This window comes from Chiloscyllium punctatum, chromosome 5, assembly GCF_047496795.1.
Source record: "Chiloscyllium punctatum isolate Juve2018m chromosome 5, sChiPun1.3, whole genome shotgun sequence".
Taxonomy (NCBI): Eukaryota; Metazoa; Chordata; class Chondrichthyes; order Orectolobiformes; family Hemiscylliidae; genus Chiloscyllium; species Chiloscyllium punctatum.
Window position 1 is genome coordinate 138,725,184 of NC_092743.1, and position 23,113 is coordinate 138,748,296.

The 23,113-nt window shown below is 41.4% G+C and overlaps 1 protein-coding gene across 1 annotated transcript in view; it reads left to right on the forward strand.

The window, feature by feature from the left end:
- cpa6 (carboxypeptidase A6) overlaps positions 1-23,113 on the forward strand; it is an 83,033-nt gene that overhangs the window by 42,072 nt on the left and 17,848 nt on the right. Inside the window, exons 4-9 of the mRNA XM_072569583.1 lie at positions 1,468-1,579; positions 6,599-6,700; positions 6,784-6,888; positions 14,000-14,110; positions 14,419-14,509; positions 20,840-21,042. Of these exons, the coding sequence (XP_072425684.1) occupies positions 1,468-1,579; positions 6,599-6,700; positions 6,784-6,888; positions 14,000-14,110; positions 14,419-14,509; positions 20,840-21,042 (724 nt within the window). The remainder of the gene's footprint in view (positions 1-1,467; positions 1,580-6,598; positions 6,701-6,783; positions 6,889-13,999; positions 14,111-14,418; positions 14,510-20,839; positions 21,043-23,113) is intronic.

The window sequence follows — 23,113 nt, forward strand, 5'->3', positions numbered from 1 at the left end:
ACCCTTTATATACCCTGTTTCTTCGACCTCAAGAAACCAAATTAATTTGCCAAACTCAGTTTTCATTTCACAATGTGATGTTGACTCTGCTTGATTGTACAATGATTGCCTACATACCTTGCTAAAACCCTTTGAATAATGTGCTCCAACATTTTACCAACAATGCCTGGTAGGGGAACAAGCATTCCTGGCTCCCTCCTTGCTTGAATAGACGTTTTACATTTGCTTTTTCCATTCCGTTAAGATATCTCCAGAATCGAGGGGATTATAGAAGATTATAATCAATGCATCTGCTACGTTTAAGACCTCAGGTTGCAAACAGTCAGGAATAATGCCAGTTATTGGACTCATTCACCAGGATGAGTGATGGTGGGAGTTTTGATGGGGGGTGGAATTGAAAGAGTTAAAACACACAGCCTTTCTTAGAAGAACAAAAGACTACTACAAAAAGGGAAATTGTTGAAGATACTGTAATTATTTCAGAGGAAATTAAGTTTTCTGAAAAGGAAAACATTCTTGAGAGCATATTAAATTCTGTTGCAGAGATATAGATTCCCTGCAGTGTGGAAACAGGCCCTTCAGCCCATCAAGTCCACACAGAGCCTCTGAAGCACAACCTACCCAGACCCATTCCCCACCCTATATTTACCCCTGAACACTATGGGCAATTTCCCATGGCCAATTCACCTAACCTGCAAAGCTTTGGACTGTGGGAGGAAACTGGAGTGCCCTAAGGAGAATGTGCAAACTCCACACAGACAGTCACCCAAGGCTGGAATTGAACCCAACGTCCCTAGTGCTGTGAGGCAGCAGTGATTAGATTAGATTAGATTACTTACAGTGTGTAAACAGGCCCTTCGGCCCAACAAGCCCACACCGCCCCGCCGAAGCGCAACCCACCCATACCCCTACATCTACCCCTTTACCTAACACTATGGGCAATTTAGCATGGCCAATTCACCTGACCTGCACATCTTTGGACTGTGGGAGGAAACCGGAGCACCCGGAGGAAACCCACGCAGACACGGGGAGAATGTGCAAACTCCACACAGGTCTCTGGCGCTGTGAGGCAGCAGTGCTTACCACTGAGCCACCGTGCTACCCATAGGTAGGAGATATTGGTAAAACTTTATGTGTATGCTCAGGGCACAGCGAGCCTGATGTCTCTGAAAAAACAGACAAGTTTTGGAAAGACGTTTTTTAAATTATTGATTAACCCATTGCCTTCAAGAGGCTGGAGGTCTGTACCTAAAGCTCGGGAACCTAACAGTCCAGCTCAATTTGTGGGCAAGTGCCAGGTGACCACATACATGCACCTTTGTCCCTTCCTGTCCCATTCAAATTAGTGATCCTCCCACTGACTGCATGGAGGGCAAAAAACAGGCACAATCTTAACGAAACCAGTTGGATCAAATTTGGAGAGATAGTTTCTTAAGTGCAGATACTTATTACCCACATTTTTCTTAGGATCCTTGTTCCTGATCTTCAGGGATTAATAGAAATGCAAAGTGCCTCCAGAGCTCGCATACGGCGCTCAACCCATCTCTACAGCTACGAAGTCTATCATTCTTTAGAAGAGGTATGTAGATAAAGCCTCAGTAACAGCGTTACTGTTTGTCCTTTGTATGATCACTTCTGCTATTAAACCATGACCCAAATCTCAAGTCTGAGATTTATTCTTCAAAGACTTTTTCACTTGGTCAGCTGACGATTGAACTGATACATTGTGGCAATGATGAATTTGATTACTGACATGATACCATTGTTTAAGATCGATATTTAACATACACTTAAAAGCTTCAGTAGAAACAAAACATAGCTATGAACACTTTTTTAAAAGCATGTTGTAGCCAATTCTGTGGGACCGTAGCTAAGAACGGGAATTGTTAAACCTTCACGAAGTTGAGCGATACACTTGAGGTGATAAGAAAGCAGAGAGGAGGGAGATATAGAGCCACAGTGATAACGTCACTTCACGGGGTTAACGAGAACATAAAAGTTGATATTGATAAGGGTACATTTTGTGGAAGCTAGGGTAGTCAATAATGAGGGAATGTAAAAAGTTTGTGAAACATTCTAAATTATTATGCTGACTGTGTTTCCAGGAGAGAACTTAGAGCCATAGAGATGTATAACACAGAAACAGACCCTTCGGTCCAACTCTTCCATGCCGACCAGATATCCTACCTAAGCTAGTTCCATTTGCCAGCACTTGGCCCATATCCCTCCAAACCCTTCCTATTCATCCACCCATTCAGATGTCTTTTAAATGCTGCAATTGTACCAGCCTCCACTACTTCCTCTGGCAGCTCATTCCATACACATACCACTCTGTGTGTGAAAAAGTTGCCCCTTAGATTTCATTTATATCTTTCCCCTTTCACCCTAAACCTATGCCTTCTAATTCTGGACTTCCCCACCCAAGGGAAAAGACTTTCTCTATTTATCCTATCCATACCCATGAATGGACAAAATATGTCTCCCCCATACGCTTGAATATTGTCTGTAATAACTGCACTAAAGATACAAGGTGATTTTTCATTTTCCACAACATTCATCAATGCTTTGTCGAGAGAAGATTCCCAAAGTAAATAAAATGGTCCATGTTTTTCAGTATCTTGCTGCTAATCAATGTGGTATTTTGCTGTGGGAATTGTTTGGAAGTGAACCTTCATTTTCTAGGTGTTCAGTGAAAGACCAATTTTCTCAAATTCCTTGGTAGGAGTTGACTGTGGCCTGGGCTTCAGTTTCTGAGTGAATGCATGTACCCCAGCGTCACCTGTAGAGTGGAGCTCAGACATTGGAGTGATCTTGGCTTTGGATTGAGGGTGGTGTGAGAGGAACAGTTTTTTTCTGATGATGCGACTATTCTGTAAATTGTGGGCAATTTGCTGGAGGTGAGATCGAGAAACTCAATGAGATTGTACAGTGTTCAGCACATTTTGATGTAGCCTGAGTCTGTATGCAACAAGATCAGTGCAACATTCAGGCTTGGGATGATAAGTGGCAAGTAATATTCACGCTACACACGTGCCACGTGATGACACCTCCAGTAAGGAATAATGTAACCATCGCCTCTTAGCATTCAAGGGTATTACCATGGTTCAGACACCATTATCAACTCTGGAAAGTTACTAATGACATGAAACTAAACTGAAATGGCATAATAAATACAGTGGTTACAGGAACAGTTCCCATCCCATCCTGGCAATGTTTTTCTCCAACCTCTACCATCAGGGAGAAGGTATAGAAACCTGAACACATGCACCACCATAACAGTTCCTACCCTACTGTTGTTAGAATACTGAATGGACTCACAAACTCTTAATATTCGCCTGTACCTGTGTTTTTGTTTTTGCTGCTGTTTACCTATTATTTATTATCTATGCTACTTAACTCTGTGATCTGCCTGTATTGCTCACAAGACAAAGCTTTTCACTGTGCCACGGTACACATGACAATAAATTCAATTCAATTCAGATTCGAGTTCAGAGGCTGGGAATTCTGCAGGGATTAACTCAACACTTGACTCTTCAAAGCCTCACCACCATCTATAGAGCACAAGTCAGGAGTGTGAAGGAATACTCCCCATTTACCTGATAAATGCAGCTCCAGCAACACTCAAGAGGCTTCACACCACATGGGAGAAAGTAGCTTGCTTGATTGGCATCACATCCACCACCTTCAATGTTCATACTCTCCACCATTGACACACAGTGATAGCAACACTTCATATCTACAAGATGGACTACAGCAACTCACCAAGGATCTTTTGACAGCACCATCTGAACCTGTCACCACGACCATTGAGAAGGTCAACAGCAGCAGATACATGGAAATACCGGCACCAACATGTTCCTCTCTTTAGCCACTCACCCTCCTGACCTGGAAATACATGATTGTTCCTTTTACTGTTACTGGATCAACTTCCTCATTAGCATCACTGTGAATGTAGCTGCCCTACACTGAGCCCAGCAGTTTAAGAAGGAGGATCAGCCACTACCTTTTCAAGGGCAATTACAGATCAGCAGTAAATGCTGGCCCAGCTGGTGACACCCTCTCCTTAGAACCACTTTCTCAGTGGTTTTTGTCAGTGGCCATTTGTCATTACCTTCTGTTCTCGGGGCAGACTGAGAAGGCAAGTCCCAAATCTACGTCGGTTAGAACGGGAAAACTGCTCGCATTATTGTGAACCGGCAAGACAACTGACCCCTCTCCAGATTGGAATATCCCACTGCTATTTGCAGCAATGGATCAAAAATGAAAAATAAGAAGAAGGCACCACTGAACAGTGGAACTCTGTCTTTGCAAAGCACCCAGGGGAGGAAGAAGGATGGATACTCGCCCATCTTTATATGTACAAGCCAGCAATATTGTTGCAGACTTTTCAAATTCCTTGATCACTCGATAGTTATACACTGGGTATGTAATTTTAACAGCTGAGGTCACAACACACTTCCACTCCTTAACTTTTCAGTCCAAATGCATTTGACATTTGTCTGTTACTGACCAGAACGTATCATGGAACAGGAATTGAGCGTTCTGTTAGAGCATGATCGATCTGCGTCTCAACTTCATTGATAATTTTCCTCCCTGTTTCTTGTTGCCAAGACCAAACAAAACTCTTATCAACTTCAATATTGAAAATTTCAACTGACCTCACATTTTGTAAGGAGAGTGTTCAAGGTTTCCATTAGATTATCATGTATTCTCATCTGCCTAAAAGTATAAATGGGTTAAATTGAAACAAGCAGCTTTGAAATTCTGATGCTAATCTCTCTCGTGAAGAAAGTTTTCATACCACAATGTGTTTCAGTTGTGAGTGAGCTCATATTATTGCAGTGTCTGACAACCATTGTCATCTGACATTGTGTAGAGAATAGAACATTGTGTCATCTACAGTCTTACAAATGCGTGTTTAAAATTCAAATTGGCCTATTCTTTGTTGCTAATTGTCAAATATTTAAGGGTGATGCATCATACTTAAGACTGACTTTTGAACCTCATGCTGTAAATGTATTCCATGCACAGTGCGTCAGTGGTTAGCACGGCTGCCTTGCTGCACCAGGATTTTGATTCCATTTGGGTGACTGTCTGTGCAGAATTTGTACATTCTCCCTGTGTCTGTATGAGTTTCCTCCAATTGCTCTGGTTTCTTCCCAAAGTCCAAAGATAGGGTCATAGTCATAGAGGTGTACAGCACGGAAACAGACCCTTCGGTCCAACCCGTCCATGCTGACCAGATATCCCAACCCAATCTAGTCCCACCTGCCAGTACCCTGCCCATATTTCTCCAAACCCTTCCTATTCATATACCCATCCAAATGCTTTTTAAATGTTGCAATTGTACCAGCCTCCACCACATCCTCTGGCAGCTCATTCTTTACACGTACCACCCTCTGTGTGAAAACGTTGCACCATAAGTCTCTTTTATATCTTTCCCCTCTCACCCTAAACCTATGCCCTCTAGATCTGCACTCCCCAACCCCAGGGAAAAGACTTCGTCTATTTATCCTATTCATGCCCCTCATAATTTGTAATCATCTATAAAGTCACCCCTCAGCCTCCAATGCTCCAGAGAAAACAGTCCCAGCCTGTTCAGCCTCTCCCTGTAGCTCAGATCCTCCAACCCTGGCAACATCCTTGTAAATCTTTTCTGAACTCTTTCAAGTTTCACAACATCTTTCCTATAGGAAGGAGACCAGAATTGCACACAATATTCCAACAGTGGTCTAACCAATGTCCTGTACAGCTGCAACATGGCCTCCCAACTCCTGTACTCAATACTCTGACCAATAAAGGAAAGCATACCAAACGGCTTCTTCACTATCCTATCTACCTGTGACTCCACTTTCAAGGAGCTATGAACCTGCACTCCAAGGTCTCTTTGTTCAGCAACACTCCCTAGGACCTTACCATTAAGTGTAGAAGTCCTGCTAAGATTTGCTTCCTCAAAATGCAGCTCCTTGCATTTATCTGAATTAAACTCCATCTGCCACTTCTCAGCCCATTGGCCCATCTGGTCCACATTCAGTTGTAATCTGAGGTAACCCTCTTCGCTGTCCACTACACCTCCAATTTTGGTGTCATCTGCAAACTTACGAACTACACATCTTATGCTCGCATCCAAATCATTTATATAAATTATAAAAAGTAGTGGACCCAGCACTGACCCTTGTGGCACTCCACGGGTCACGGGCCTCCAGTCTGAAAAACAACCCTCCACCACCCTCTGTCTTCTACAGGTTAGTTGGATTGGTCATGCTAAATTACCCATACTGTCCAGGGATGTGTAGGTTAGGTGGATTAGCCATGGGAAATGCAGGATTTTTGGGTGGGTGTGTGTGCGTGATGCTCTTCACATGTTGGTGTTGGACTTGATGGGTTGAATGGACATCTTCCAGGCTGTAGGGATTCTCTGATATTCAATGCACTTTATGAAAATATATTTTTTTAATCTAGGGATAGGGAACTACATGGCAGGATCATGTGTCTATTTAAAGATGGAATTATTTCACCATCTTAAAAACTGTTACATAAAATCTTACAGATTGTTTTGAGGTGTATATTTTAAACAACTTAGAGAATTTTCTTTCAGATTCAAAGTTGGATGCATCACATGAATCGATCACATTCTCAGCTCTTGTATCTTTTCTCCATTGGAAAATCCTTTGAAGGACGATCTCTTTTTGTTCTTCAGGTAACTTACGCAGATTGTCAAAAATTGGAATGCATGAGTCATCAGTCAAATACTTATGATGTTCGGTCGAATTTTTGTTTCAGCTTGGCAAGAGATCAAAACAGTTAAAGAAAGCCGTGTGGATAGATTGTGGCATTCACGCTAGAGAATGGATTGGTCCAGCGTTTTGTCAATGGTTCGTTAAGGAAGTAAGCAACCAACTCCAGTTGGCTGCATTTTCTCTTTGCAGCTTTGAGTTGATTTGAAACATTTAGATTTATTTAATTAGTCAATGCAAGACCGTGTTATTTATTGCAACAATAATTTTTGGAACAGATAGTGCAATCATTGATGAGGTGACTGCACAAGGAGAAACAAACTTACCTGATTCCTTTTTTTTATAATTCATTCACGAGATGAAGGCATCACTGGCTAGGCCAACATTTCTTGCACATCCCTAATTACTCAGAGAACAGTTAAGAGTCAACCACATTGCTGTGGGTCTGGAGTCACGTGTAGTCCAGACCAGGTAAGGACAGCAGTTTCCTTCCCTAAAGGATATTAGTGAAACAGATGGATTTTTCCAGCAATCAACATTGGCTTTATGGTTATCATTAGACTCATAATTCCAGATTTTTATTGATCTCAACTTCCACCATCTGCCATGGCAGGATTCAAACCCAGGTCCCCAGGACATTACCTATGTCTCTGGCTTAATAGTGGTGATGAAGGGCTGATGAAGTCCCGATGAAGGGCTTTTGCCTGAAACATCGATTTTTCCTGCTCCTCGGATGCTGCCTGACCTGCTGTGTTTTTCCAGCACCACTCTGATCTAAACTCTGGTTTCCAGCATCTGCAGTCCTCACTTGTGCCTCTGGATTAATAATCTAGTGATAAAGCCACTAGGCCAACCTCTCCCCAATTTTATAGCAAGATCCTTTTGTTCCTGCTGCAGCATGGCCTGATGTTGGACGAAGTTAAAGTTAGCAGCAAAATGGACTGGAGAAACTAAAGGAAGTAAGGTCTGACCAATCTTCAGATCTGGTACCCTACATCCCAGGGTTCTGAAAGAGATAACTGAAGAAATAGAGTTGATACTTTCGCTATGATTTTCCAAAGCCCTGTGGACACTGGAATGGTTCCAGCATGGTGGAAGCTGGTAAATGTGACAGTACTATTCAAATATAAGGGAGTGAAATTACGTCACTATAGCTAGCTCGCCATTAGACAAGAACTGGAATCTAATATTCAGGAAGTATTAGCAATGCACTTATAAAATCATAAAAGTCAACACATTTACACAACATGGAAAGTGTGCTTAACTATTTATTAGATTATAAGACCATAAGATCCAGGAGCAGTAATCGGCTATTCAGACCACTGGGTCTGCTCTGCCTCTCAATGAGATTTTGGTTGATCTGATCATTCTGATCTCCATTTTCCTGCCCTATGTCCAAAGCTCTTGATCCCTTTACTGGATTAAAAATCTATCTCGGCCTTGAATTTGCTTAACAATCCATTCTCCAAAACCCTCTCTGGTAAATAATTCTACACCATCATTCCCCTCTGAGGGAAGAACATTATTCCCATGTCTGTCTTAAATGGACAGCTACCTGCTCTCTGGTCCTGGACTCATCCCTGAGTAGAAACAAACTTTTCAGGATTCACCTGCCAAATCCTGCTAAGAATCTTATACACGTCAATAAGGTCAGAGGACACAGACCCACAGAGGGACAAGGAAACCTAAACATCAGATAAAGCGACCGAGCAAAATCCCTTACTCACACGTAGAGACAGAGAGTACGAGATTAGACCCAGAGGTACTGAGATAGAATTACTGACCAGAAACTAGACTAAAGGGACCTTAACCATTGAGATGGGGAGAAATAGACAGGGACACACACTTTAGCCCCCAGTCCAACAAGTTTCCCCTCTGATGAATGCCTTTACTCAAGAACCCACGCTTCCCCCTCACACTATCCAAACACACATTGCACCTTACACTGATTCTTGATTTGATTTATTATTGTCGCATGTACCTGGGTACAGTGAAAAGTTTTGTTTCATGTGCATTAAAGGCAGATCATACCATACAAAGATCATAGGGTGATTGAACAGAGCAAGGAATACAATGTTATGGCTGCAGAGAAGGTGCACAAAAAGCAAGATCACCAATAGCTTCGAAATTTAAGGAATTGCTATGGATTTGGATAAAAAGTAACTACAGCCTGTGGAGGATCAGGAGGCCAGTCCTGTTCCACAGCCATCAGAAGCTAGGGATCTCATGCAGATATCTGAGGATCTCATTGTCTAATTTTTCCAATGAGTTACAGATTTAAACACAAATATTTGTGAGATTTACAATCAGAGAATATCTATTAGATTAGATTCCCTACAGTATGGAAACAGGCCCTTCAACCCCTAATAGGTCCACACCAACCCTCCAAAGAATAACCCACCCAGACCCATTCCCCAACCCTATATTTACCCCTGACCTAACACTATGGGTAGATTAGCATGGCCAATTCACCTGACCTGCACATCTTTGGACTGTGGGAGGAAACCGGAGCACCCGGAGGAAACCCACACAGGTACAGGGAGAATGTGCAAACTCCACACAGACAGAATTGAACCTGGGTCCCTGGTGCTGTAAGCCACCGTGCTTCCCCTGTAGTTTGACTTCTGTGCTTTTGCAGAGAACGTTATGAAGTTAGTACACTAGGAAGGCTGCAATACCTTTTGATCTAAGGAAGGATCTAAGAAGGAAGGTCCTACATCGAAAGGTTGAGGGAACTGAGGCTGTTTTTGTTGGAGAGAAGAAGGTTGAGAGGTGACTTAATCAAGGCGTATAAGATAATCAGAGGGTTAGATAGGGTAGACAGTGAGAGCCTTTTTCCTCAGATGGTGAAGGCTAACATGAGGGGATATAGCTTTAAATTGAGGAGTGATAGGTTTAGGACAGATATCGGGGTAGCTTCTTTACTCAGAGAGTCGTAAGGCCGTGGGATGGCCTGCCTGCAACAGTAGTAAGCTCACAGACGCTAAGGGCATTTAAATGGGTATTGGACATACATCTGGATAATAATGGAACAATGTAGGTTAGATGGGCATCAGATTAATTTCACAGGTTGGCGCAAGGGCTGTAGGGCCTGTACTGCGATGTAACATTCCACATTCTATGTGTTATGGACGAGGCCAGACCACTCAAACATTCTTAAGCAGGCAGCCCCAGACCATAACTTTGCAATTTGTTTCGGTAAGTGTACAGTGAAAATTACGCAGAGTAAGATAGCGAGGTTGACTACTAGATTTCAAAACAATCAAAACTTTATTCACAAAATTGCACAATGAAACACAAAGAACAGAATAAAGAACCCCTACAGAACTCAACCTATCCAACTCGACTTAATTATGCTGTTCCAAATATACACAATGGTCCCAATAAGCAAACTCCATTTAAAAACCAGTATAAATGGAACACATGCTTACAGGTTGAAGTTGAAGGGCACAAAAAGAGAGCGCGAGTTTCCACACAGCTCCCTGTTGAACTTCTCACCAACTCAAGACTGAACGAAAAACTGCTCAGCTCAGCGAGAGAGCTGACCATTCCCTCCCCTTTCATTCTACAGGTCACTTCTAAAACATGACCACTTTGGCCTGAAGTCTCATCTGTTTACAAATAAGCAAAAGGCCTCTCAAAATCCTTTTCATCTCTGTACCAAACCAGATTGCTCAGAACCCAGCCCAGTTTATTGCCTCTCTGAAAAGAGTCAAAGACAGAGTCTTCTTGAGCCAAGGAACAGTTTTTAGAAGAAAAGGGACTGGCTTTGTGGTGTATGTTCTATTAGATTAGATTCCCTACAGAATGGAAACAGGCCCTTTGACCCAACAAGTCCACACCAACCCTCCAAAGGGTAACTCACCCAGTGCTATTTCCCTCTGATTAATGCACCTAACACTATGGGTAATTTACCATGGCCAATTCACCGAACCTGCACAGGTTTGGACTGTGGGAGTGAACCAGAGCACCCAGACATGTGGAGAATGTGCAAACTCCACACAGTCAGTCACCTGGCGGTGCGAATTGAACCCGGGTCCCTGGTGCTGTGAGGCAGCAGGGCTAACCACTGTGCCACTCTGCCACTCCATGTTCTATGCTCTATGTATGCTTTCAAACAGCTGAGGTTTCCTTTGTATACAAAGGTGAAGGACTGCAGTCAAAGTGAATTAGTTTTATGAAGTATTGGAATGTTTTTAGAATTTTGGGTATATTTTCAATGCAAGTTCTCTTCATCTTCACCTTTTTAGAAGAAATCCCTGAGGAAAAAAAACAATAACTAATCTTTTCTCTTCTTTGTGCCGATCACTCAACAAATAGAGGAACAGTTGAGAACACAGATTGTCACATTTTTCCCTTGGATACCTATGTGTGTTCAGATACAGAAACTGCAGTTTGCCCAATCCTTTCTCATATGACAGACCTGTCATCCCAGGATTAAGTCCAGTAAGCCCTTGTTGCACTCACTCTATAGCAGTGATGTCTGAGACTGAAGCTACGCACATAATTCCAGATGCGGTCTAACCAAGCACCTCTGCGATTGAAGCAAAACTTTCCTGCACCTGGACTCATTCTCAAAACCACTCTCCAAATTCCTTCTCACCCTGTAATTATCAGGCTGAACTGTTCGATTGTCCAGACCAGTTTAAGCATCAGAATGGCAGGTCAGTGACTATGTCACTTTCTGGATCCCACCTTATCTTCTGTGTTTCAGTACAAGCAAAATCAAAAGGCATTGTTTAGTGGTTTCTGTGGTCTTTGATTTTTGTCAAAAGTTTGCACCTTCCACCAAATCCCCGTGTAAATAAATTACTCCCCATCTCTTAATTTTAAATGTACCCTTCACTAACCCAACTAAATGACACAGTATTTCCCTATTCACTGGATCAGAAGTTTAATGATTTAAAGCACTAGTATTTACTTCCTTTATCATTCACCTGGAAATGGTCCTGACAACTACAGTTTCATTCATTTTTAGATGGTAAAACTAAGATAAACATGTTCTGATGCTTCAGAATCATTTCTGTCATGGAGCTTACCAAGTAACATACACCACTGTATAACTATGGTATAACCTACATTTTTTGATTAATTGCATCATTGCTTTATTATACTTGCATTCCATTTTATAAAACCCAACATAATACTTTTTTTAAACAATCTGTTTGTACTTGCAATTTCTGTATCTGAACACACATAGGTATCCAAGGGAAAGTGTGACAATCTTCTGTCTGCTGCCTGGAGAGGAGGGACATACTACCAGCACTTCACCGGAGGCTCACTGATGATGTTACCTAGTATGGTGATGAAATGTCTGAAAACAAACCTTCCAGCTCAGCGAGCTAACTTAAGTAAAAACAATGACTGCAGATGCTGAAAACCAAATACTGGATTAGTGGTGTTGGAAGAGCACAGCAGTTCAGGCAGCATCCAACGAGCAGCGAAATCAACGTTTCGGGCAAATGCCCTTCATCAGGAATAAAGGCAGTGAGCCTGAAGCGTGGAGAGATAAGCTAGAGGAGGGTGGGGGTGGGGAGAGAGTAGCATAGAGTACAATGGGTGAGTGGGGGAGGAGATGAAGGTGATAGATCAAGGAGGAGAGGGTGGAGTGGATAAGTGGAAAAGGAGATAGGCAGGTCGGACAAGTCCGGACAAGTCAAGGAGACAGTTACTGAGCTGGAAGTTTGAAACTAGGATGAGGTGGGGGAAGGGGAAATGAGGTGAAGAGCTTCAGAGCAGAGGAAATGACCTGGGAGTTGCAGTGGGAGAGGGACTCCCTGAGATTCTTGTAGAGAGAGGAGGAAAACTTCTTCAAGGCAGGCATCCTTGCAAGAGGATTCGCAGTAGGATTAAAATCAACAAGGTAAAAACAATGACTGCAGATGCTGAAAACCAAATACTGGATTAGTGGTGCTGGAAGAACACAGCTAACTTAAGTGCTTATCATCAATCTGAGCTACAAATCTTCTCAACAATCTTTCTAACACTGTTACTCCACCCACCTCCTTCCAAGACTCATGGTCTCCCATTCCTGCTCCACCTTCTTTCAATGGTTCTCACCAAACCCATCTCTAAGCTTCTAACCCTTCCTGCCATTCCAGATTGTGGAAGGAGCAATCACTGAGTGAGTTTTATGTTGTTTCCTGACTGACTTCCCAGTAATTTCCGGACATGTTGAATCTAAACTGCAGGACTGACCAATCCCTTTGACTGAGATTGGACAATCACCAGTATTGAACATGGCAACCCTCTCTGAATGACCTTCATCTTCCTGGACTGGACTATGGTCTTCTCCCCTTAGAGTTTTAGGCATAGCCATTTGATTGTAGCATTTGTAATGTCTTCACTATGTAACCTGTTGACATAAGCTGTGGATGTGACACTGACTTGGCATGTACCATACATAATGAGGACATGATGACCAAGTGGTCTTATTGCTAGACCATTAATCCAGAGACTTCGATAATCTTCTGGGGACCCTGGTTGAATCTCACCATGGCAGATGGTGGAGTTAAAATTCAATATTAAAAATCATCTCCATTTTGATCATTATTCCCCAACACCACAGGGCACACTCAATGGGCAGTGGTCAGCTACACTCTCTGTCCATGGAGCTTGATGTCATCAAAGCACCAACCCAACCTCATCATCACAACACACCTCTGAATAAATTCTAATCCAGTTCAGCTCTTCAATTCTGCACTTTGAAGCTCACTGGCACTTTACATTACATTAAAAGTCTAACAGTAACCATGAAACCATTGCTGTTGTCAGGAAAAACCCATCTGGTTCACTAATGCTCTTGATCGAAGGAAACTGCGATCCTTATCTGGTATGGCCTACATGTGACTCCCGACCCACAGAAACTTGGGTGATTCTCAACTGCCCTCTGGGCAATCAGAGATGGGTAATAACTGCTGATCTAGTCAGTGACATGCACACTCTATGGATAAAAGAAAGTATCAGACCCCTTAACTGTTCATTAAGTGACAGTGAGGAAGCAAGCTAAGAGGCCTGAGACCCTGGCATTTTGTTCCAGTGCATGTGATGGGTTCCTACCCCATTGTGTGCAATGTGCCTGGTAGCATTATTACAATGTAAAGACATAGTGTCTCTAGGTGACTGTTGAAGAACTGGAGCAGATGAATGGGCTGAATGGACCCTTCCTGCACCGTAACAATTCTGTGATTCTGAGCTACAATATAGATTGGGTTCTAGGAAAAGCATTTGATTAGATTAATTTGTTTATTTTTCTGTGTAAGGCTTTGCAAACATACCATAGTGATCCTTCAATGCGACGGCTTCTGAAACAACTGTACTTCTACATCATGCCAGTGTTTAATGTAGATGGATACCACTATAGCTGGACAACTGTGAGTGAATCATGTTTAAAGCAAAGAGCAATTCTAATTCTAGATTTTGTTCTTGCACTTCTTAAGTAATCAGCTTGAACTCCTGGCTTAATATATTAACAAATAAGCTTGAAGAACAATAAATCTTTTACTTTTAATCATATATAACAAAAATCGAGCAGTGAAATAAGTACAATGTGGTGACATGCCTCTGTATAGTCCATTGACCTACTGTTTTATCTGTCATTACAATAAAGGTGGAGAAGTTCTTCAGCAGCTTCAACTCTTATTGTGTTTTGAAACATGAACAATTTTTGCATCATGTTTAGGATCGTTTCTGGAGAAAGACACGTTCTAACAGTACCAATTTCAATTGCTATGGAGTTGATGCCAACCGTAACTGGAAGGTCAAATGGTCTGGTAAGTTCTAATGTAGGATACAATTCATCTCACTTTTGTCTTTTTAATAAAGGATTTGAGAAAAGAATTGTACTATTTGGTATGACATACTAATTCAGGCAGGACTAGATCCTTGGTCTATTTGATCTACTTACACATTTCCCATGGATTATCCAGATCTGTTTGTTTCGGCATTTTATATGGTAAAAGTAAAGTCACCATAGTCATACTGCACTATCGGACTGCTCTATCATTAGGGAGAGAGATGACTACTGGTGACTTAGTCTGAGGGTCACTGCGCCTCAGGCGAGGGGAGAGGTTGAGAAGGAGAATCCTTCAAGGTAGCCTCAGGCGTGGGAACAAACCCACAGTGTTAGTGTCATTCGTTGGTCTTTCATTCTTTCATTTTAACTCCACCATCTGTCATTCATTTATTCATTCATCCAGCCAACGGAACTAACTGACCCTCCCAGGGATTATATAAGAGAGATAACCCAGAAACTGACCCTTTGACCCAAACAATCTCATATCCATTTTATGTTCCACTTGTGCTCCCCCCATCTTTCTTTGTCTGTAACTAACATTGTCACTCTCTGTTCCTTCTCCTTCATTCACCAGTCTACTTTCCCATTAAGCGCATCCATATTGTTATCTTCAACTATTCACAAGTTCCAAATTCTCACTACAATTTGAAAAGACAGTTTATTCTGTGTCTCTTCTTGGATTTCTTGCTGACTGTCTCTAGCTATGCTCTTCCCCACAAAAAGAAACATTTGCTCTGTGAATCATTTAAAATGTTAAATATTTGTTTCTGCTAGTATTTTGGTTATGTCGGCATCACAATATTTTTTCTGCCAATATTTTTATTTCATTATGAATGTGGTAACACGATGGTGATGATCAGTTAAAATTTATTTTTTGGTGTGTGATGTTGATTGAGGTATAAATATTGGCCAGAACACTGGAGATATCTCCATGCCTCATCTTTGAAATAAAATCACGGGGTCTTTTACATACATTACAGTAATACAATACAATACAGGCAAATGGAGTTTAATGTGGACAAGTGTGAGGTGATACACTTTGGACGGAGTAATCAGAATGCAAAGTACTGGGCTAATGGTAAGACTCCTGGGAGTGCAGATGAGCAGAGAGATCTCGGTGTCCATGTACACAGATCCCTGAAAGTTGCCATGCAAATTGACAAGGTTGTTAAAAAGGCATACAGTGTTTTGGCCTTTATTAATAGAGGGATTGAGTTCCGGAACCAGGAGGTTATGCTGCAGCTGTACAAAGCTCTGGTACGGCCAAACTTGGAGTATTGTGTACAGTTCTGGTCACCGCATTATAAGAAGGATGTGGAGGCTTTGGAAAGGGTGCAGAGGAGATTTGCCTGGTATGGAAGGAATGTCTTATGAGGAAAGGCTGAGGGCCTTGAGGCTGTTCTCGTTAGAGAGAAGAAGGTTGAGAGGTGACATAATAGAGACATACAAGATAATCAAAGGGTTAGATAGGGTGGACAGGGAGAGCCTTTTTCCAAGTATGGGGATGGCAACACGAGGGGACACAACTTTAAAGTGAGGGAGATAGGTATAAGACAGATGTCAGAGGTAGTTTCTTTACTGAGAGAGTGGTAAGGGCATGGAATGCTTTGCCTGCAACTGTAGTGGATTCGCCAAGTTTAAGTGCATTTAAGTCGTTATTGGACAGGCATATGGACGTATATGGAATAGTGTAGGTGGGTTGGGCTTCAGATTAGTATGACAAGGCGGTGCAACATTGAGGGCCAAAGGGCCTGTACTGCGCTGTAATGTTCTATGTTCTATGTAATACAATACAGTAATACAATATAATACAGTATGAAATAGCACAGGAACAGACCCTACAGCTCATCAAGCTTACCCCAATTCCTAATCTTTATTTAGACCCAGTACTTATTGCCCACTTGCCATATCTATGCCTCTGTTCACCTCACATTCATGTTGCTAACATGCCTGCTTCCACCACTTTCACTGGCAGTGTGTTCCAGGCATTCCCCATCCTCTGTGTGAAACATTCGCCCCGCAATTCTCCTTTGAACTTTCCCCCTCTTGTCTTGAACCTCTGCCCCCTTGTGGTTGCCGTTTCCACCCTGGGAAAAAGCCTCTGACTATCCAGCCTGTCTGTGCTCTCGTAATTTTGTAGACCTCTATCAGGCCGCCTCTCAGCTTCTCTCTTTCCAGTAAAAACAATCCAAGTTTATCCAACCTCTCCTCTGAAATAAAACCCTCCTGACCAGGCAACAACCTACTGGAACAGGCAGCTAAGTTCTAAGCATTATTCAAGAGACGCCTTGCCTCAGATATAACAGTAACCCCTCAGTCTTTTTTTTCCAAGAGGAAAGAGCCAGCTTATTAAATCTTTCTCTGGTACGTACAACCATGTACTTCTGGCACTATTCATTCAAGTTCTCTCTGCACCCTCTGCAGTGGCTCTGTGTGCTTTTATAAATGGTGACTAGAAATTCACACAGTACTCTGTATAGTTTACCAAGGACTACTTTTTAAATTCTAAACCTGCTGACATAAAGCCTTGTGTTAGGTTTCCAAGTTCGATAGTCATGAATAGTATTTGTTGAGAAAACATTACTTTGGTGAATCCCATCACAGTTTCCTGTACTCTACTGTTGTCCATGATCTGTTATAAATATTTCCACCCTATTAATAAAAAAAACCAGTCCAATTGGTCCAGTCTTTGATTTGGTTGCTCTTGTTCTTGAACTTCACATAAAACCTGCTCAAATTTTCTTATAACCTTTAAACTCATATCAAACTATGGCTCTGTCTTTCTTCAAACAAGAGCATTCCCAAATGAACTATCATTTCACAACTCTCTCTTTCTCTGAGTCTCTGATATTTATGGGGAGGTGTTGAGTGGTCGGGTGGTGGCAGTGATAGTTGTGCAAGTCTGAAAACTCAGAAGAAGGGGTTTTCCTCTGGAGCTCTGCATTTAAAGACAAGATAAGATTACTGTATTTTCACCCACTTCCTAGTTACAGCCATCCTAGTTGCTATTGGGCAGATAGGCCTTCGGCACCTGCCCAGAGGCCAGGGTCATGAGTTGAGGAACTTGGAGGAGGGAGAATCAAATGTTGGGGGTGTATTGATTATGGGGGAAGAACTTATGGAGTGAGGTTAGAATTTAAGGGGAAGGGTTGAGCTCAGAGGTCGGTTAGCAAAGAAGGAATCAAGATATCAGAAAGACCAGAATGAGCTGGAGTGGAGCTTAGGTGGGAGACTGGAAAGACCAACGATGAGAAATTGGAGCATGGGGTCATTTTTGATTTGAGATGGGCTGATCAGATCAAAATGGTGGGGGAGCAATAGGGGAGGTAGACTAGTTTGAAGAACTAAATGGAAGTGATGATGCTACTTTTTGCCTACAAGCAATATTGGGAAGGTATTTCCCTCCTCGGGGATTCACCTCCTTTCACCCATTGGAACCCAGGTGACTCATCTTCAATTTAAAATAGAGTAAAAAAAATCCAAAGTGTGCAGCCATATTAAGTTATTTAAATGAGCAAACCACCTCCTAGGAGCAATACATCTGACCACCTCCATCCCTCCCTCATAATATCTGAAAGGTGGGAGAAACACTTTTCAGGTTTGAGATGTTTAACATTTTCATATGTCTCCTGAACCAACCTCACTTCCTGGGTTCCTTAATCATCACAACGCCCTTCATTTACCATCCTTCCACTATTTATATGCCAAAAGATAACTTTGAGATTTCCCAATGAGTCAGATGTCAACCTTTTCATGCAAACCATCTTTTATTATCTCATTTTTGCTTTGTCACCACCATTCTGAACCTTCTGTATTCAGCTTGGTTCTTACTTGCTTTTCTAACTGCACTTGTCATCAATCCACTTTCTTGTCTTTAACTTAGCCTTAAATAGTTGACAAATTTCTTTTGTCAGTCAGGGAGCTCTGGATTTGTTTAGCCGACCTTTTCCTCAAAAGGGAAAGTTCAGACATTATTATGCAATTTGAAAGGCATTCCTTCATTATCCATATTGGCTCACAAACATTAGTTCTTTAGTTAAACATTTTTTAATCATATTGACCCATTGACATAAAATGCTCACAACGACCTTATCCAAATGCCCTATTAACAGGTTAATTGAACAAGCTGGAAACATTGTATGCATGTTCAATTCTATTTTTTTGATTAAAAGCAACAATAGCATAAAATCGCCATCCTCCCAAACTGTGCTTGAGAATGTTAATAAAGTATTGGAAAATACTTTTGGACAAATTTTGACAAGACAGGTGGTACATTGACTAACTTGTAAATATTTCCGTTTTGAAATCAAAAGTTAAAGGTATAAAATAAAATGTAGAATTCAAGAAGCAAATAGGGGAGTTTATAAATAATGCAGTGACTAAATACACAAAACAAATCTCCAAAGTAAATTGAATTAGAGTATTGTTTAGAGTCATAGAGTCCTAATTTGTCACTGCTGTCCAGTTTTCACAATTAGTCTATTCCCATCTGCTTGCATTTGATCCATATCCCTCCATAGTATCCCATCCATATAACTGTCCAAATGGCTCTTAAATGACTGAATTTGTTTTGTTATATTTGCAGTAGTTGCTGATAATTTTGGCAAGAATTATATGTTAACCTTATGTTCAGTGAGTTGTGAATACAACACAATCATTTTTTTTCAGTACAGACAGCATTACACGACATGCTGGCCATTTATATCTGCTATGACACCCACCAACAAAAAAACGAGAGGCATAAAAAATAAAATAAAATGTCTCTCAGAAACATAAATTTAAACATTAAAAAGATCCATGTTTATGTAGTATAGTAGAATATGTAAGAACAAAGAGAACAAAGAAAATTTACAGCCCAGGAACAGGCCCTTCAGCCCTCCAAGTCTAAGCCGATCCAAATGTACTGTCTAAACCTGTCGGTCAATTCCTAAACATCTGTATCCCTCTACTCTCCAACTACTCATGCATTTATTCAGACACATCTTAAATGAATCTACCGTGCCTGCCTCTACCTTCTCTACTGGCAACGCGTTCCAAACGTCCACCACCCTCTGTGTGCAGTACTTGCCGCGTGTATCCCCCTTAATCATTCCACCTCTCACCTTGAAAGCATGACCTCTTGTTATTGAATTCTTCACCCTGGGAAAAAGCTTGTCTCTATCCACCCTGTCTATACCCTTCATGATTTTATAAAACCTCAATCAGGTCCCCCCTCAATCTCCTTATTTCTAATGAAAATAAACCTAACTTACTCAACCTCTCTTCATAGCTAGCACCTTCCATACCATGCAACATCCTCTGCACCCTCTCCAAAGTGTCCACATCCTTTTGGTAATGTGGTGACCAGAAGTGTACACAGTGTTATAAATGCAGCCAAACCAATGTCTTGTACAATTTTAACGTGATGGTGTAGATGATGATGTTACTCTGACAAGGAGAAAAAAGGAATTTGGAAATTAGAGAGCTACATTCAGTAATCTAAATCAGTAATTCAGTAATCTGGGTGCCATGTTGGCACAGTAGTAAGCACTGCTGTCTCACAGGTTCAATTCCAGCCTCAGGTGACTGTCTCTGGAGGGTTTGCATATTCTCCCAGTGACTGCATGGGTTTCCTCTGTGTGCTCTGGTTGCCTCACACTGTCCAAAGATGTGCAGGTTGGGTGGATTGGCCATACTAAATTTCTCATTGTGTGCAGGCTAGGTCGATTAACTATGGGAAATGCAGGGGGTTGGGATGCTTTTCAGAGGGTCAGTGCAGACTTGATGTGCTGAATTGTCTGCTTCCACACTGTAGGGATTCTATGAATCTATAAATATACAAACATAAGAAAAGGGAATACAGTACATTACATTACAGTATTGAAGAGTATGAGAGGCCCTGATTCTAGAATAAGGACAAACTAGAGATACCAGGCACTAAAAAGATTGATAAATTAATGAAAGGAATTAGCCCCTAAACGTGTATGTGTGGACACCGAGATACATAGAAATAGTATCAACGAGGGCTAGCTGTACTGTTTGTATAAAAACAAAGCTTAAAGCAGATTAAACCTGAAGCATTGGGTGAATTTTCTTTTCAATGTTTGAGAAACGTTTCCCTTTTGATGTGTCATTATACCTCAAACACCATGAAAGTATTTCTCGTTGTCAATATCATCTACAAGGTTCAAATAATATTATTTCATTTGATATCGTCACTTGGTTCATTGCATCATCACAATTCCTCAATAAGTTTAATGACTTTAATCACTCTCGGGTGTCTGTGTTTCTCTGGCTTTTATTTATAAATTTTTCCCTAATTGATTAGGTGAAGGAGCTTCCTTACATCCTTGTGCCGATACATACTGTGGACCTGTTCCAGAGTCTGAGCCAGAAGTAAAGGCTGTTGCAAGATTCCTGCACAAACACAAGAAACAAATTAAAGCATACATTTCATTCCATGCATATTCACAAATGTTACTATATCCATATTCCTATAAGGATGCAATCATTCCCAATTTCAAGTGTGTGGTAAGTAGAATTAACCTGAATTAGTCATTTCAATTCATTAACTCTTAGCATTGTCAGATAGTTTCTATTCAACCATGTGCAACATATTTACATAATTGTTCCTGAGAGACATAAATGCACTGATTTGGCAGAAACAGTTGTTGATATATTTGTTGCTTATTTATTAAGCAATAATTACGGGCTAGGAAACAAACTTGCATAGAATTTATTTGATTTGTAGTTCATTTCACAGAGTTGAAACTGCTGTAAAAGCAACAGAAGGAGCAAGTCATAGTCTAGTACTGAGCAAAACTTGACAGTTTGTCAAACTCATGTTTGAGGAGTCTTTCAATGAAGATTGCATAGCTTTTGAACTATCATTTGTGCTAAATATTTTTTGGAGGAGAGTGAGTGCGGAGAATAGGATGCCACAGCCCAGAACTTCCAAAGCAGGAATTCAAGATTGTTACTAACTGCTGTACCTCATGTTGCTGATGAGGTACTGGTCTGTACTCAATTTAAAGAGAAGCCTCTCTAAAAATGCATGAATTCAGACTTGAAACCAAGTAAAATAATTTAGGTGTTTTCAAGGAGCAGTTTTTTTACATTACTTCAAGATACCAACAGTTGTGTGATGTGACAAAGGGCTTGGGTCCAGGCATGGGCATAGACCCTCCATCTGGATAGTTTGCCAGTTGGCAGAGGGACAAAGAGAGATTAGCTTAGGGTTTGCTAGAGCTGTATGGGACTAACCCAATGTTTACAGTTAACATCACAAAATATAACATGCAAATCATGAAGGGGTAAGTTTGGGGTTAAAGCCTTGGATTCTAACAGTGTAGTGTTTATAATACAGAACCACGCACTCTGTTCAATGGTACCCCTGCATGTTCTAAAAAAAGCTTTGGGCCAATTGATGCCACAAAAGTTCATTCACTAAGATTGATAAAGATGTTTCACACCATTCATTTCTGCTCTAGCCTACTAATGATTCCAGTCCACACAACATGATTGACCTCTAATGTTTTCTGAAGTGACCAATCAGACTGCTCCATTGTAAACAAATGTAACAAAACAAAATGATGTGAAATATCAAGCACATCTACCAGGAATGACCCTGGCATAAGGCTATCACGAGAAAGTTGCAGTTTCAGTCTATCTTGCAGAGTACTAGTTGCAACCATCCTGGGATTGGTGTCCTTTTTTTCTACGCTATCCCACAGATTAGTAAAAACGTTGCATGATAACATTCACAGAGGCATTACCTAACAACTAACGTCCTTCATCACATCTCCTAGGTTGGGTTGAACTCATTGACAGAATGGACTCAGCAGAGGAAGCACTGCAGTATACACAGCACCTTTGGCATTTTCACATTGACAGTGGCCTTCATGGCTTCAGGTTGAACATGGCCAAGGCAACTTCTTTCTGTGGACCAGCAGCTTCTGTTCCCTGTGTCTCTGACTCATGAGAACTGTTCCGTGTTCAAAACTAAAATTGCACTCGATGACCTTTACTAATCCAACTTGTTTTTATCAGTGCTGACCCTATGGTCTCCACCAGCTGGTGAGCTATCACTGCCCTTCTCTTCCTCTCACTCCAGAAAGTGCATTCACTTGAAAACAAGACTCTTGCAATCCATAAACACTTCCTCACTGAGACATCTTCACTGCTTTCCTTTCCCAGTCTCTGTACAGAATTAAATTTCATCCTCAGTGATTTCAAGCTCTATCTCAATTCATCACAATCTCTTTCCTCAGAGATCACTTCTCCTATTTGCATTAATCTCTCTCGATCTATGTAAACTCCCCATTGCCAAAATAAAACCAACAACTGCAGATGCTAGAAATGTTAGAGATGAAGATATTAGGAGGAAGGTATAAAGGAGATGTCAGAGGGAGCTTCTTTATGCAGAGAGTTGTGAATGCATGGAATGCGTTGCCAGCGGTGGTGGTGGAAGCAGAGTCATTAGGGACATTTAAGCGACTATTGGACATGCTGGCAGTGAGTTGAGGGGTGCGTAGGTTAAGTTACTATATTTTACATAGGGTTAAATCTTGGCACAACACCGTGGGCCAAAGGGCTGTGCTGT